Source organism: Haemorhous mexicanus, chromosome 4, assembly GCF_027477595.1.
Source record: "Haemorhous mexicanus isolate bHaeMex1 chromosome 4, bHaeMex1.pri, whole genome shotgun sequence".
NCBI lineage: Eukaryota > Metazoa > Chordata > Aves > Passeriformes > Fringillidae > Haemorhous > Haemorhous mexicanus.
Genome location: NC_082344.1, coordinates 31,620,601 through 31,637,224, shown reverse-complemented (window position 1 = coordinate 31,637,224; position 16,624 = coordinate 31,620,601). Strand labels below are relative to the sequence as shown.

The window sequence follows — 16,624 nt, the reverse complement described above, 5'->3', positions numbered from 1 at the left end:
GGTGACTTGAGCAGTGGGACTGTAAGAGCTTCAGACAAGCACTAGCCCAGGCAGCAGTGCCCTGGACTTTCAGAGCGGGCTGTGACCAGCAGCAACACCAGCTTTAAGAGGGCAGCGCTCGCTGCCGCTCACATCAGTGCTTCGGCTCGCTCGGGCCCAGCAGACGGCAACCCCGGGCCCCGCCCGACACTGAGGGCGCTCCCGGCGCCGCGCCGCGCTGGGGCGGAAGTGCGGGCGAGCCCGGCTCGGGGAGCGCGTGGCGCATGCGCGCCGCCCGGCGGCCGGGGCGGAGCCAGGCCGCGCCGGTGGAAGATGTCGGCGCAGGGGGACTGCGAGTTCCTGGTGAAGCGGGCCCGGGAGCTGGTGCCGGGGGACCTGTGGGCGGCCAAGGCCTGGCTCATCACGGCGCGGAGCCTCTACCCCGCCGACTTCAACATACAAGTGAGCGCCGCCGCTGTCGCACACGCTCGATCCCGGGGCCCCGCGCCCTTCCCCCCTCCCCCGCGCGGGGTCGGTGCTGCCCTGCCTGATTGACAGGCAGCTCAGCCAATGGGGATGGGGACGGGGAGGGGCGGGGCCGCTGGTGCCGCGGTGACTTCGCGGTTAAAAAACAAAAGAAAACCTTTGTTACTGCCACTACTACTGCTATTGATTAAAGTATCTCTCCTCATTATGGCTTTGGTGGCACCTTGGGGGCTTTGCATTGCATTTGACTGGGTTCAAACCCTGGTCAAAGGACTCTTTGAATTCTAAGTTTTCAGTTTGTGTAAAAATTAAGCCGGCGCGTTCGCAGAGCCGTGGAATGTTTAGGGTTGGTTTAAAAATCATCTGCTCCAACCGCACTTCCACGGGCAGGGCCGCCTCCCACTAGACTAGGTTGCTCCAACCTCCATCCAGCCTGAGCTTGCACACTTCCAGAGATGAGGCAAGCACGGCTTCTCCGGGCAGCCTGTTCCTGTGTCTCACCACTCTCACACCAGACAGTTTCGTCATTATATATAATATAAAGTTCCCCTCTTTCAGTTTGTACCCATTACTACTTGTCCTAGCACTCCCTGATGAAGAGTCCTTCTCTGACTTCTCTGTTGGCCTCTCCTTTAGATATTAGAAGTAATAATATTAAGTATATTGTCAGGCAGAATTTTATGTCTAAATTAATGTGTGATTAAATAGTCTAATGCACCTTCTAATTTCTCCAGCAGATGTTGCAGTCCTTTTATTTTCTATTATGCAGACTGCTGTGGCAAATCGAGGGCAGTTTTTTAGAGTGGAGGGACTGATGTGATTGATAAATGTATTTGGGAAAGCTGATGTTCTGTTCTTGCATGCTGCAGTATGAGATGTACACTATTGAGAGGAATGCTGAAAGGACAGCGTCTGCAGGCAGGCTGCTCTACGACATGTAAGTAATCAGAGCTGGGACTCTGCCTTTATCCCAGGTGCTCCATTCGTGGACTCGGTTTGGGAAAGAGCTCTGAGATGTTTGAGTCCAGACTATGCCATAGTCAACTAGACTCTGGCACCAGGTGCTACATCCAGTCTTTCCTTAAACACCTCAGGGATGGTGACTCCACCACTTCCCTGGGCAGCCCACTACAATTCTAATTACCCTTTCTGTGAAGAAATTCCTCCTTATGTCCAACCTAAATGTCCCCTGGGGTATCTTAAGACCATGTCCTCTTGTCCTGTCACTGGTTGCCTGGGAGAAGAGACTGACCCCACCTGGCTACAACCTCCTTTCAGGGACTTGTAGAGAGTGATAAGGACACTGTTGAGCCTCCTTTTCTCCAGGCTAGACAACCCCAGCTCCCTCAGCTACTCCTCACAGAACTTGTGCTCCAGACCCTTCACCAGCTGCACTGCCCTTCTGTGGGGAGATAAATGTCAGGATTTCTGAAAATATAAACTTACAGGTCTTGAAAATCTGTGTGGATAAATTAAGCACAAAAGGTCTAATTAATTAGAATAAACTGTAAAAAAGAAAGGTTTTATTTTCTGTTTTGCCCAAACACGTACTTTTAAGAGAAGGTTTTGTCTTTGAGAGAGATTTTGAGATCAGTGTACATTCCTTGCCTTAAACTTTGTCACAGGTTTGTCAATTTTCCAGACCAGCCTGCTGTGTGGAGGGAGATCAGTGTTATTACATCAGCATTAAGGAATGACTCCCAGGACAAGCAGACACAGTTTTTAAGAGGTAAGGATTCTATCCTGAAGTAATCTAAAGATAAGCCCTCTGATTATTTATCTAGTTTGACAAGTAAATGTCAATTTTTTTAACTTTGCCTGTGGACTGCAGGGTTTGTTTTTTCCCCCTCAATTCAGTCATACAGACTTCATTTGGTGTGTTAGGCTTAGGAAAACAAAGGGACGTGACAAGCTGATTCCCATTGCTTTGTCTCTGATATGGGTAGGCTTACTCTGCCAGAACAAGAAGCACATAGAAGAGCAATTGAATAGGAAATAGGTGGAATGGGACTTAAAAATCATTGTCCCACAGATTGCAGAGAACAGTGTAAGGTTGTAAAAATGGAGGGAATTCTTGTTGATGTAGTGAGGGATATAAAAATGAATGGTGTCCAGAAGGGCTTGGCATTCACTGCTGGCAACCACAGGCAGTTTTGAAAGCAGGATTTACACCTGAGAAACTATAATCTGCTGTTTGAATACGTATTTCAGAAGCTCAAACAATATTCCAGTTATGAAAATATTTGGTTTTTTATAGGGTATATTTTTTAGAGCAAATCCATAAAACATACAGGGAGAATATGTGAGTTTCTTTTTAGTGTCTCACTGGATGTTTAAATTGAAAAAACCCTACATTTTAGTAATGAAGGTGTTAGTTGTAGAAGTAGAATGTAAGTAAAAAAATAAACAAACAGTTTTGAGACAGCATCTTGAAATGTCAGATACTGAAGTATTGGGATTTTGAGTATGCCACTTAATAGCAGTCTTATTTGTCAATTCAAGTTTCTTGCACCCAAATAAACACTATTACAGATAAATATTTATTTGGTCTTCTCTGAAAGAAACTGATTTTTTTTCAGGTATGTGTGTTAAAAGCAGAAAAAGCATAAGGAAGTCCCTTTTTGTTCAGCAGAGCAGGGTGACGTCGATGGTCTTTTATGCTTTGTCATATTTACAATTATTTGTCATATTTGTCATATTTACAATTCAGACACAACAAGTTAATGTTTTCTTTTTTTTAAAAGGATTATTTGAGACCCTTCCTGGTCGGATTCAGTGTGAAATGCTCCTGAAGGCAACAGAGCAGTGCTTTAACACATTAGAAAGGGCAGAAATGCTCCTTCTACTTCTGCGGCGTTTCCCAGAGACTGTGGTGCAGCACGGGGTAAGAGAAGAGAAGAGAAGAGGAACTCACAGTAATTATTAAGGATATTGGCACTCAGTTTTTTGAGGTTCTGCTGAAATGTATTTTCCTTAATGAGAGGGTGGGTCTTTTTATTTATGGTTAATTGTGACATATAGTTCAGACTGCTGTATCTTGAGCTTACCACCAGGAAGGGATTGGGCAGAATTCAAATGGAAGCAAATCAAACGATAGTTTGTTTTGTAAATGAAAGAATATCAATCATATATCACTTTAACTTGTCTGTGTGTGTCATTACTGAAACACTTTCATGCACAGTTTATCTCTTGGTCTGGTTTTCCTATCTTCTGACATTGCTTTTCACCCGCTATTAAGTGTGGATAGTTTAACTGTAGAGTTGGAGACTTGCACATGCTGTTGCCATAGAATTGTTACTGAATTACTGTTCAACCCCACTGAATTGCAGTTCAGAAAGTTTCTGAAACCACTGGTCCAGTGTTTGATTGTCACCTCTGCTCTCACAGGTAGGCCTTGGAGAAACGTTATTAGATGCTGAAAGTATTGAAGACCAAGAATCTCCAGTGAATTGTTTTAGAAAATTATTTGGTAAGAAAATATTAATGTTCTTGTTTTACAGTGCAGCTTTTTATTATGGCAGTGTTCTGGGGTAAGTAAACTTCTTTCATGATGCTGTGATTAGAAAACTGCTTTAGTCAGAAGAGGCTCAGGCTGTGTTAATCCAGGCTGGCCATATGGTACAAGTTGGTCCTAGAGCCATTCATGTGAGGTTCTTTGTGGTGTATGGTCATCCCATTGCTGATGGAGAAACCTTACCTAGGAGAAATAGGACAAAAAACCCCACAAACCTAAAGGATCTTTTGTTTGTTTTCTATTTTAGTTTGTGATGTTCTTCCTCTGATAATTAACAACCCTGATGTACGACTTCCTGCCAGCTTGTTATATAAATATCTGAATAAAGCAGCAGAATTTTATATTAATTATGTGACTAGATCTACACAGACAGAAAGTCAATATCAAGGTAAGAATATTTTCACAAAATCAAGCTTTCTTAGAACATGTCTTAGTATCACTGATGTCCGTAAATAAAAAATGCATTGTTTTTATGTTAATGTATCCTGCAGACAAGGATACCACTAATAGTAGTATTTAGTGTTTCTTAGTTCTTTGTTTCCAAAATACCAAGATGGTGCTTCAGCTAATTAGTCATGATGCTTCAGCATATGAAAGGTGGGACAGAATGTCCGAGATGTCCTTATCTGGCCTAGCAGCTCTCTTGTACAAAGAGGCAGAAATGCCTGATGCTCCCTGTTAGACTTCTGCGTAGAGAATAGTTACCCTGAAAGTGCCAACATAATTTTACATGTTGTCTTGAAAATGAATCAGTTTGTTTGATTTCTTTATGAAGAGAGAAATGTGCTGGTTTCCCTAGGTTCACAAGATTCCTCTGATATTATGTCTCCAAGCAAGCGCAGCTCTCAGAAATATGTAATAGATGGTCTCACAGAGAAATCATCCCAGATTACAGATCCTTGGGAGAGGCTGTTTAAAATACTGTCTGTGGTGGGAATGAGGTGTGAGTGGCAAATGGATAAGGGAAGAAGGTAAGAAAGCTCTATTTTTCTGGGTATTTCCCCTCATGGAGATTTGGGCTTTTTGATTCTTAATAGGAACAATTTTAACACGAGAACATTTTCTCTAAGTTCCCAGCAGCTTTTCTTTCAAGACTGTACAATGTAAAGCAAAAATGGGGCTCTAGAGAACACTTTCAAATTAGTCTCTAAAATCAACTTTTGATGATGAAAGTCATGCATAAGCACTATAGTGCTGTGGGGTAACCTTCCCTATGTGCCACAGTAAAGAGAAGTATGGTAAGTCTTTCATGAAATTTCACTAGCTTGTATTCCCAGCCTCCACTGACTTGATGCTGGGGGATATCCTCAGCAGAAACACTGAGATTTTCATATTCACTATGCATTCTTTTCTTTAGTTGCAGAGTCTCTGTAACATCCCGAATTCTTGTTATCTCTCTTCCCCTCAGGAGTTACGGTGACATTCTGCATCGAATGAAAGATCTCTGCAGATACATCAGTAACTTTGATAGTGAAGCCCACATTAAATACAAGAATCAAGTAGTGTATTCCACAATGTTGGTCTTCTTTAAAAATGCTTTTCAGTATGTCAGCAACATCCAGCCATCACTCTTTCAAGGTTAGTTTCTAATGATTCAACTTGTGTAATGAGCCCTTCATGATTTCATTGCTAATATTATAAAGACATTTTCTCATTAGTCTTTTGAAACTGTCATCTCACAAAACAACATTTGCTTGTTGTTATGACTTGTTATAATTCTCCCAAGCCATTAATCTTGCCAACAGCAGTTCATAACAAATGTGTAGTGGATCAGACCAAAGATCAGTCTAGCTTAGCATTGTGGTTTCAACCTTGGCCAGGAGCAGCTGATTGTCTGGAAAGAAGAAAAGTAACAGACCAGATGTTATGTGAGACATCCCTAGGGTTAATTCATACTCTTCATGAGCATCATGTTTGTTTCATTCTCCTCTGATTTTGTTTCTTTGAAGCTGACATTTTCCTGCTTTCCTTCAGTCAAAATAAGTGAAGATAGCATTGCCTTGGGAACACACAGATTTGTAATTAGGCAACTAAAAGCTGAATAGGAAAAGATTTCCTGACATTCACAAGCTTCCAGCTTGTCTTTCTTTATATAGCTTAAGCATAATCTTTGAGGTGTGTTTTGCACATTACTCCTAATTAGTAATTAATTGGTAAATTGAATGTTTAACACATGTGTTGCCTGTGCATTTTCCTACCCACTTACATCTGCATTTTGGATGTACTAGATTGCTTGGAGCACCTTGGATTGCTTTTGTTTGGGATTGATTGGACTTTTCAGGGGTGGCCCAGAAGCTGAGGAAAGTTTTTTTAAGCTCCATTTTGTTTTAGAACTTACAGAAATAAACAGCAACACAAAGAAGAAATTTCATTTCTTAATTATGTGATAGGAAATTCCTTGCAACAATAACAATTGTCACCATAGGTAATTAGTACTTATTAATACTACAGTTATTGATTGCTGTTAAAATGACAGTTTTAATTCTGTGCTGTGATCATAAGTTTCATCACATTTTTCTGTATGGAGCAAATGATCATTTGAGTAAGGAAGTAGTCAGTACAAATGATGGGTTTTAAACAACTGTACAGTGTGTTGGGTGATCAGCTGAACAATGTCAGTAGATAGCTAAGCTCAGAGGACAGATGACGTAGCACCTGGTATGCAAAGAACATAGTCACTTTAACAAACACAGCTAATTAACTAATGAATTGAGTTTTTTGTTCTGTCCAGAAGAAAGAATAGTTATGGTGGGCAGGAAGATACTTCAGGTGTGCATGTAATTTTAGCTGCTTGATTCCAAGGTAAAGAAGAAAGAAAGTAAAGAACTTGGGAAAATGTTCCTCTCTAAGTTGTACAATTGAGTGTTTCAAAGCTCACATTTTCTGACTGAACCACCAAAAAAATAATGCATACTGAAGTCACAGAGTGCAGTTCCTTTGGTGCAACTTTTCAGGTACCCTCTGTCATTTTCTGATATCAGGAATGTATTTCCAAGACATCTTTTACTCATTTCTACTTTAGCACTGAAGTCCAGTGGTATTCAGTGTCTTTCATATCTTTTCTATCATTAGAATTTTTCCTCCTTCTCTCTGGAGGGCTTACTGTAGAAATGTAGAATCCTACATATTTTGGAAGCATGGTTGTAGAGAAAAACACTGTCTCCTCCTCTGTGTGGATTAGATCTGTGACTCTCTTCTCATGTGCATGGATTTGCAAGATGCCTCTTGAGGGAAAACATTTCAATGCTTTTCTCTTACATAATTTGTATCTGCTTTGCTGGAGACTTGAGAAATGAATAAGGCAATTCACACCTCTCATAACTTTGAGGCTGCCTCCAGGCTTGGCAGGAGTTGCTATTTGGGCTGATGCTTTTGGGGGTTTATTTATAACACTCTCTGCTAGAAAACAGTTAAAAAGTCTGTAAGCTTTGATTCTAGAGCTCAGACAGAAAAACACAATGCTGCTCTTAGTATGCCTGTGTAACTTTCAGCACTGTAAGAGAAGGACTGGAGGCTTTGGAATAAAGACTGCAGTGCACTTCTGGTGCTGGGAGGAGAATACTTGCTTGGAAAGCAAAGCACTTAGCTGGCAATAATTTAAGTCAGTATGTGTAAAAGAAAAACCCAATATTTTTCGTCGCAGGTGTTAAAACTAGGCAGCTCTTGAGGTTCTAATGTTGAAACTCTTCCAGCATCCCAGTTGTGGTACTTTGCATTCATGAGAGACAGCTATGAATGTTCTGTGTTATGTCTTGGCTCTATTTTCAGTTTTCACACGTGAGATTCTGACATAGTAGAATACATTATGGTACAGGAGAGGTGCTGTAGGTTCAATTTCAGTGTGCTGTAGGTGCAATTTCTGTGGTTATATTTGTTGACCTGGTTGTTGTGGTTGTATTTCTTGACCTGTATTTGTTAGGTAGAGCAAATTGGCTGTTTCTTCTAAGAGGAGCTTCTATTGTAGTGAACTCCTTACACATCACTTTTGAGTAGATGGGAAAAGCTTAATAGAAGTTTTTTTTATGTCAAGAGATAAAATGAATCATCTGCTAAACTCTCAAATTAGTTCTTTGCAGTTGCAAATGAGACCTTAGCCTCATATCTTTCTGCAAATAGAAGAAATGCACAAACTGAAAATGCTTGTTTGCACTACTGTCTTACCTGACACAGATTTCAGAAAGAGAAAACAGATTAAAGGATTCCTCTTCCCTTTACATTTCTCTTTGAGCTTTGCGCACCTATCTGCAGCTTGATTGTGCAGAAGAAGAAAATGGTTTTGGAAGGAAAGCTGTCTCACTAGTGATCACATATTAATGTTGTTTGAGATTAAGAAGTATTGTTCCTATTTTATGTCTAATGAAACTTAAGCACTGGGTGTGAAATAATTGGCACCAGATCCTCCTGGATGTTCTGTGACAGTAGAAATTGTTCTCTGTGTTTCAAAATGAGGCTTTTCTATTTTTTGGGAGTGAAGATGAGCTCTGTCAGTCAACTAGGGGTTTAATTCTGTTTACTAAAATTGGTGGGGACAAAGCTGACACTGAGTGATCCTACTGGGGAAATCTTGTCATAAAATACACAAAGTTCTTTGTGGGGTTGGTGCCTGTCAGCATATTGGTTTGGTTTCTCATGAGAAATATTTTGAGACTATTGTTGTGCTTTGCCATATTTGTGGCTGTTGACTTCAGAGCCATTTGTGCTTCAGAGTTCATCTGTTGGATAATTGTACTTACTTAAAGCAAATAATGCTTGATCAGAGAACACCTGCTGCCTGAGTATATCTTGTGACTGCTTCAGAAGAAAGGGATTCAGAAATACTCCGAAGCTCTCAATCAGACCCTGGTGATGTCTGGTAAATGCCCTCTGACCTTCGCTGTACGGCTGTGTTGAGGAAACCACAGCCTTACCAGAATAGTTTAGGCAATTTAAGTGACTTAATTTAAGATTGTTTTCTGTAGCATTACAGTCATTACTTGTGAAGAAAAAAAAAACAAAAAAAACCAGCTTTCTGTAGGCATAAGACCTTTCAGATCAGTTAAGGGCAATTGTTGTGGCATTTTTCTTCACTCAAGGTCACCAAATGTGGTAATGTTCGCAGGGGTCCCAGGACGAGAAAACAGACGAGAATCTTGACTCCATGTTTCAGAAGGCTGATTTATTTTATGATATATGTTATATTAAAAGAAAATTATATATTAAAACTATACTAAAAGAAAGGATTTCATCAGAAGGCTAGCAAGGAATAGAAAAGGAATGGAATGATAATAAAATCTGGTGACTGAGGAGAGAGTCTGAGACAGCTGGACTGTGATTGGCCATTAATTAAAAACAACCACATGAGACCAATCACAGATCCACCTGTTGCATTCCACAGCAGCAGATAATCATTGTTTACATTTCATTTCTGAGGCCTCTCAGCTTCTCAGGAGAAAAAGTCCTAACAAAAGGATTTTTCATAAAACATGTCCGTGACACAATTGTGAATTAATTTATCTTTAAATCCAGGTCCAAATGCTCCAAACCAAACTCCACTGGTTCTTCTTGAGGATGTACCCAACATCTATGGTGATACAGATATTGACCGTAACAAACACATACACAAAAAAAGGAAACTTGCTGAAGGAAGAGAAAAAACAATGGTAACTTTTGTAGACTTTTTAATTCATAACAAGAATGGCATTGCTACTGGAATTTAAACAAAAATGGTTTTGACATAGATGTAAAATACATATTTTTAGAGCTACCCTGAATGAGCTGTTTATGACCACAATTTTCAAACATTTTTTTTCTAAAGCCAGCAAGAATGAAACTATTTTTGTAGCAATTGCTGTAGACACATGTTCTGCTGTGAATGCTTAAACTTAAAGGAGTTCAGCAGAGGCACTTAGAAAAGTAGCTGTAGCAGTCAGGTAATTCAGGTAGTAGCTATAGCAGTCAGGTATTCTATGGATAAACTTCCAAAGTAATTGACTTTTCATGATTGGAACTGTCAATGTATCTATTGCTTTAATGGTAGAAAATGATTATTTTATAGAATTTCTCCGCTATAAAGAGAATACAAGGATTTCCTTCACATTATGCCGCTGTAGGCTTAAATTGAGTCATAAAGTGTGAAGTGTGAATGTACTTCAGCAGACAATCTGGCTGAAGCTCAGTGGTGGTAAACAATAAATTTGTTTGGGATACTGCTCATCACACTGTGCCACTGAGTTCTTGGTAGCAAACCAGATGGATCTAACCTTAAAACAAGCTAAGTGAAAAATCACTTAAAGACACTTAAACTAGGGCTGTGGCACCTCTCTACATAATTGTTTTCTTGTGTTCAGTGGAATTTCTGTGACTTCAGAGTCCTCTGAAGAAAGTATCAGTTAAGAAGTTCATCTTTGTGTTTTATACTGACTTCTAAGCAGAGCTCAGATGATGAGGATCCTTCTGGGAAGGCAAGAAGTCGCCATATTACAGTAAATAAGGCTGATCTTGCAAACTCCATTGAAGTATTAGAGAGTTTCAAACTGGCAAGAGAGAGCTGGGAGCTGCTTTATTCTCTGGAATCACTTGACAAAGGTAAGGTAACTGCATTTAGAATTTCACTTAGACTTCATTGCTTTGCATAGAAATCAGTTTTTTTAATTGTTAAAATGGAACTCCTGTCATTATAAATCCTTAAAATCGAAATTGCTTTGTGTCCTGATACTTCTGATAGAAGTTCCAGTAAGAAGCTTTATCAGGTGTTGCATTGCTGAGTATTTTGTTCCTGTATTGCATTTCATTCTTGATGCATCTTTGCTTATTCACCCCTACTTCTCTTGGAGCAGTTGGTCAGTAGTAGGGCCGATAGTGTTAAGTGAGGTTGTGCTGCTTTAGTTCATGATTAAGAACTTGTGTTTTTACTGTGTCTCCCTTTCTGATAATAACTGGTGTGATAATCTTGAGAAGAATTTCTCTCCTAAAAAGCAGGCAAACAGTACCACCTAGCTGCTCTTAGGTTTGTTGGACACTGTGAAGAGAAGTGTAATCAAAAAATGAATGTATAGGAAGAGAGCATCCTATATGTGAAGGATTTCATCCTCTTACTCTTTTAGTGCCATTTTTAAATTCTGCTTTTATATATATATTATTGATGTTTAACCCAAAGCTGTGAATTGTTTCATGTTCTCTTTTGCTTTTTCTTCTCTAATCACTTAACATAGAGTTCACCAGAATTTGTTTGTCATGGAAGACAGAAACCTGGCTTTGGTTAAGAATCTTTCTTACAGACATGATCATCTACCAGGTAAAAAAAATATGCTATAAACTAGAAAACACCACCATTGTGTTGCTCTTCCTTCTAGTGAATAGCAATTTACTTCTTTCTTGTAAATAGTAATTCTGATTAGCCAGTTTGACTGCTTATAGTGTCTACTGATTTTATGCCTTGAAGTATGACTCTTCTGGGGATAGAGCTACACTAGTTTGATTGGTACCCTGCTTTGGATGTTCCTGTCCCAATAGCTGTTGTTTGAGTCCAGCTAATTTTGGCATGTGGAAAAACATCTATGTTCTCCACAAAAATTAGGCTGACGGTGCTCATTCCAATACCATCTACAGAAGAAAGCTTGTTCTTTATTTTTTTCCTTTGTGAATCTTTTATTTTTGCCTCTGCTTGTGCCTGAACAAGAGCTATTTCAAACTTTATTATTCTAAATAAATAATGATTAATTCAGGAATATAATTATTTGATTCAGTTACAAATATGATTTTGTAAACTGGCTTTTTAAAGCAGAATTTTGTTTGTCTTCTGACTGTCTTGTAAATTATTGACCCACACACAGTCTTGTACACAACTCATCACTGGAGATTATTAGTTTAGGTGAAAATTTTGAGGGCTTGTTACTTGGACACACCATTTTGAAAGCTTTCTGTAAGAGAATTTTTTCTCTATCTCTCTACTTATTGTATAGAAAAGACTCTAACAGGTTTTTTTAATATTCTTTCTCAAAGGGGCAGTACAAAAAAGCAATTAGCAGCCTACATCACTTGGCAGCTCTTCAGGGCTCTCATTCCCCGCAGCAAATGACAGGACAAGGATCTTTAGAAAATCAGAGAGCACTGATCCAGTTAGCATCGTGCCACTTTGCCCTTGGAGAATATCGGGTACGTACAGCATTCCACACTCTGGGCCTTCATCAGCTGGTCCTGGGGTTCCCATTTCTCTTTTCCCTTTAGAATTTTCCTGGGAACCTGCTTTCAGCTGAATGTTAAACATAAGCCAGGGTCTACTGAAAAATCCATGCTTTACTGGGAGAATTGTACTTCGTGTCACATTAACTGACTGTCCATTACAACTTTATATGTGTGTAGTCTTTTTGATAGTGAAGATTTGTGGGGTTAGTTATGATTTTTTGTGGCTACATGTGTTTGAGTTGTCTGTAAATGTATCCTTAATGTGAATTCCTTAACTTTACTGAATTAGTTCCTTAAATTGAGGGGGAATTCTTTTAGGTACAGGCTTCATGTGGCAGGCGAAAGAAAAAGTAAAGGAACTTCTGTCATCATCTTAAAAGAGAGTTAGTTATTAACTGATGATATAAGAAACACCAGAACTATATTGTCTGGCCTGACCTCTGAACTTGCTCTACTTTTGCAATAGATGTTTTGTGTTTTTAATAATGCAGGAGTGCGTGGTGGTTGCGGTCAGTCAGAGTCAGCCCTGACAATAAAGGCTCTGTCTCTTGGGGTCTAACGTCATCCTAGTACTGCTGGACAAGTGCTTTTGTCCCTTCCACTTTAATACTTCTTCACTGGAAATGTGATCATATATTCCCACAGACTCCTTGCTAGGAAATAGCATTAAAAATTCATAATGCTGTCAGATTGCCATTTTCCTTTCTATTTTTACCCGAAACAAAATAAATTTTACAAAACTATTTTAATAATTAATTTAGAAACTTAATCCTTCAAAACAAAATAATTTTTGATTGCAGTTTTATTGATCTTATCCTCTTGAAATGAAGAATGCCAGTACAATTTTTTCACAATTAAAATGATGTATGTATGCTCTCAGAGGTTGTTTAGTGACAGCTAAGTCTTTCTGCTTAGCCAGACTGTACTGTGTATTAAGTCAGCTCAAGTTCTGGCAGAGAATTTTGTGATTGTTTCGTCGTTTTGTGGTGTCTGAAATTTTTTATCATTATTAACATATCAGAATATTTAAGAACTTGAATTTAAATTTAGCGTGATCATGTCCCTTCTTTTGCAGCAAACATGTGAAAAAGTGCTTGACCTCATGTGCTGTATTTTACTTCCAATACAAGAAGGAGGTAAAGTACAAGAGGAGCAACCTAAAGTCAAGTCAAAATTCAGGAAAGGTATGGAGTTGCTATTATCCTAAATTCAGTGTTAGCTGAACTTTTGTATTATGAAAAGGGAGGAAGTTTTTTATTTCCTCTTGGTTTTGTATTGAGGTTTTCTTGCTTGTACCTTTTAAAGTATATTGGTGGCAAAGTCCTACCAGGAAAAGAGAAGGAAGAAGAAAAATTGAAGTGTTTCACTTCACATTTTGAATCAGTCATAAATTTACATTTAAAGCTTTCCTCCCTACCTGAGATGTGGTAATTTTGGATTTGTTTTGGTCCATTTCAATTTCTTTCAACCTACCTGTCATGAGGCCCCTAAAGAACTCTTCTGTTGCAGGTTCTGATTTGAAGCTTTGGCCATGTACCAGTAGAGCTATCATGCCTTACTGCCTTCATCTGTTGTTAGCTTGTTTCAAGGTAAGATAGCTCCAAGGTAATTGGAGCTTTCTTGTCCTTAAGGCCTAGTTTACGTATCCTGAAACTGCACGGCCATATCCCAGGGCTGTGCCTCAATCCTAAGTGGGTGTGGGGAGGGTCTTCTTTTTGAGAAGGGAGTGGAGTTTCAATGGAGAAGGGTTTGTTTTCTCTTTTTTTCCTCTATTTGTTTTAGTTTTGAGCAGAGAAGATAGAAGAGATCTCAAAATTTTTGTCTCTGTTCAGACTTCTCTTATAATCAGTGGAAGAGGATTTGATATTTTAGCTGGAAATTTCCAACTTACTTTAGAAGTGTATTTCATTCTGCCTTAATATATGCTTTTAAAGAACTTCTGTATTTGCACAGATCTAGGTGAGATAAATCCTATATGTTTTTGAAAGCAACATGTATTTCCTGATTGTCTGAATGTAATTTTTTCCCCTGAAGCTCAGAGCTTTCACAGACAGCAGAGATGATATGGCACTGGGCCACGTAGTTGTTCTGCTTCAGCATGAGTGGCCGAGGGGTGAGAACTTGTTCCTGAAAGCCATCAACAAAATCTGCCAGCAAGGAAACTTCCAGTATGAGAATTTTTTCAACTATGTCACAAGTATCCTTTCTCTAACCAAGAATATCTTTCACATCCTGTGCTGTAGTGTTGAAAAAGCTGTTAGTTTCCACAGCAGCTCTTTCTTTGAAACATATTCTGTATTTACTTTCATACCAAGAAAACCTCTTGTAGTAGGCTCTGTACACAATGGACTATAAATATGCCTCCTGTGCCCTGGCACTTGAGAGTGCCCTTAAGTACACTGCCATGGCATTTCCATTCAGAAAACCAGCAGGAGCTCAGGCTGCTCATGCAAGTGACAGCAGTCTCTTCATTAAGAAATATGGGGCATTATGTACAAGGCTGTTAACAAAAAAGACAAAGTAGTACCTGTGCTGCGGAGCTGAATGATTTTGGCTCTTGTTTGTGAAAAACTTTCTGTGGGTAGCATGTTTGGGTTGAGTAAGATAATGAGCTATGTCAAAGATCATGCAAAGCATGTCTGATTTATCTCTTCAGCTATCTGACATAAATTCTGATCATCGTACACACAAATGGACAGTTTCATGTTTAACCTGAACAGACATCCAGCCATGGGCCTCAGGAAGCAGGGGGGGTTCTAACTCCTGTCTGTGACACCTAAATAAGGTGTGGTGTTAAAGGAAAGGAACAAAAAAAAAAACCCCACACACAAAACAAGCAGCTAAATAAGGGATCTAAATAGAAAACTGAAAAGGGTGATAATGTGCCACTGTGGTGGCACTTGCTTCAGATGCAGCCTCAGTTTGCACTGCTTTCGTAACCTGGAGTGCAGCAAAAGGAAGTGAAACCCAGGGAATTTTGAGATCAGCCTTCTTTACTTCTGACTACATACGAAGAAACAAAGAAAGAAAAGAAACTAATGGATGTGTTCTTCACTTTGAAAAGGCATTTCTCATCAGTTTGTGGAGGATTAGGAATACATGCTGTGATCTTCTCTATCACTTTAAATAATGAGTACTTCAATAGCTTTTCAGTTTGACTCTCCTTTCAGCAATGTGGCTTCAGATGGGAGGCATAAGAAAGAATGTTCTCAATCATCATTTCCCTACTCAGATCTTTAACGTTTTCTTCAGATATTGATATGCTGGAGGAATTTGCTTATTTAAGAACACAGGAAGGAGGGAAAATTCATCTGGAACTGCTGCCAAATCAAGCAATGTTGATCAAGTAAGGATAAAAAAGCATTTACTGTTTTCTTTGGCAAAAAAAAAAAGGGAGTATGTTCTGGTTGTCTTTGCTTTCATGTTATCTTCTGGATAGTTTGTCATGTCTTTGAGCTTAAATTTAATGAGTTCAAACAAGGCCATGAGTTTCTTTTTCTGACTCCTGCTGATCTATGTATTCTTTTGGGGGCGGTTCTTCAGCTTTAATTCCTGCTTTTGCAGGACTTTATTTCTGAGTGTGGCATTTGCTTTAGAGTGATTGGTATTAAAGTGATTACAATTGTGCTCTTTCAAATAGACACTTGCACTTTCCAGGAATTCTTCAAATAATTAGGCATGAGTGCAAGGTGTTGTTATTAATTTTGCTGAAGAGTAATGCTGAGCAAAAAGCACTATTATGCTTAGTTTTGTAAACAAAATTCATGAAAGACCACTGAATGATGAAAAATTCCAGTAAAAATATAAATTCAATTACATTCCAGCTACACTCCAGTAATCTTTCTGTTAGAATTAGCAGGTCATCTTATTCTGCTTAGCTTATTACAAGATGCTGAAGTAAATTAATAATTTGGATTAACTTCCTAGGTCTTTTTACTTGTTCAGTCTTGACTCAAAACTATCTGCTGCAGGGTTTTAGTGGCATAATGTTTTTGGAGTATCCTGGTTGTTATGAGAACTTGACTATTTTGCTTCCTAAAAGGGGGGCTGCTTAAAGTTTGTTGAAATTCTACTTAGGGTCAGTGTATTCTGGCTATTCACTAACCAGAAATAGGCTGAAGTTTTCAAAATGGGAGCCTAACATCAGACAACTGGATCCAAATTTTAACTAGTAAATAGATTTTCCAGAGATCTAGGTAACCAACACAAAAATGAGATGTGAGGTGTAATTAAGGAAAAGTAGAAACTCAAATGCTTAATTATGTGATGGAGGATTTTCTCTTTTAAGCTCTAGGTTTTCAAACTCTTACCCTTGCCATGTCTCACTGCTTGTAACCAGCTGTATGAAAACAAGCTTCAGGGCATGCTGCACCACATAGGGTGTTAAGTAATAAGCTTTGCCAGCAAGAGGGCTTAGCACTGAAGACTCCATCTGGGAACTTTTACCTGCTGTCTCCATTTCCTTGCGGTAGTTCAGCGCTG

The 16,624-nt window shown here is 39.1% G+C and overlaps 1 protein-coding gene across 7 annotated transcripts in view; it reads left to right on the top strand.

The window, feature by feature from the left end:
• Positions 1-278: 278 nt before the first annotated feature.
• The window catches only part of INTS10 (integrator complex subunit 10), a 26,730-nt gene continuing 10,384 nt past the window's right edge, over positions 279-16,624 (top strand). For 4 of the 7 annotated variants that reach the window (XR_009486208.1, XR_009486209.1, XM_059844275.1 and 1 more), the window contains exons 1-16: positions 279-441; positions 1,335-1,402; positions 2,091-2,194; positions 3,210-3,349; positions 3,853-3,934; positions 4,227-4,367; positions 4,779-4,950; positions 5,388-5,557; positions 9,485-9,618; positions 10,387-10,543; positions 11,170-11,252; positions 11,960-12,112; positions 13,218-13,326; positions 13,652-13,731; positions 14,177-14,339; positions 15,395-15,488. Coding sequence is in view for 4 of the 7 variants with exons in the window: in XM_059844275.1 (XP_059700258.1) it covers positions 313-441; positions 1,335-1,402; positions 2,091-2,194; positions 3,210-3,349; positions 3,853-3,934; positions 4,227-4,367; positions 4,779-4,950; positions 5,388-5,557; positions 9,485-9,618; positions 10,387-10,543; positions 11,170-11,252; positions 11,960-12,112; positions 13,218-13,326; positions 13,652-13,731; positions 14,177-14,339; positions 15,395-15,488 (1,979 nt within the window). In the remaining 3 variants the exon portion in view is untranslated. The remainder of the gene's footprint in view (positions 442-1,334; positions 1,403-2,090; positions 2,195-3,209; positions 3,350-3,852; positions 3,935-4,226; positions 4,368-4,778; positions 4,951-5,387; positions 5,558-9,484; positions 9,619-10,386; positions 10,544-11,169; positions 11,253-11,959; positions 12,113-13,217; positions 13,327-13,651; positions 13,732-14,176; positions 14,340-15,394; positions 15,489-16,624) is intronic. The other 3 variants (XM_059844276.1, XM_059844278.1, XR_009486210.1) reach the window with 2 other exon arrangements.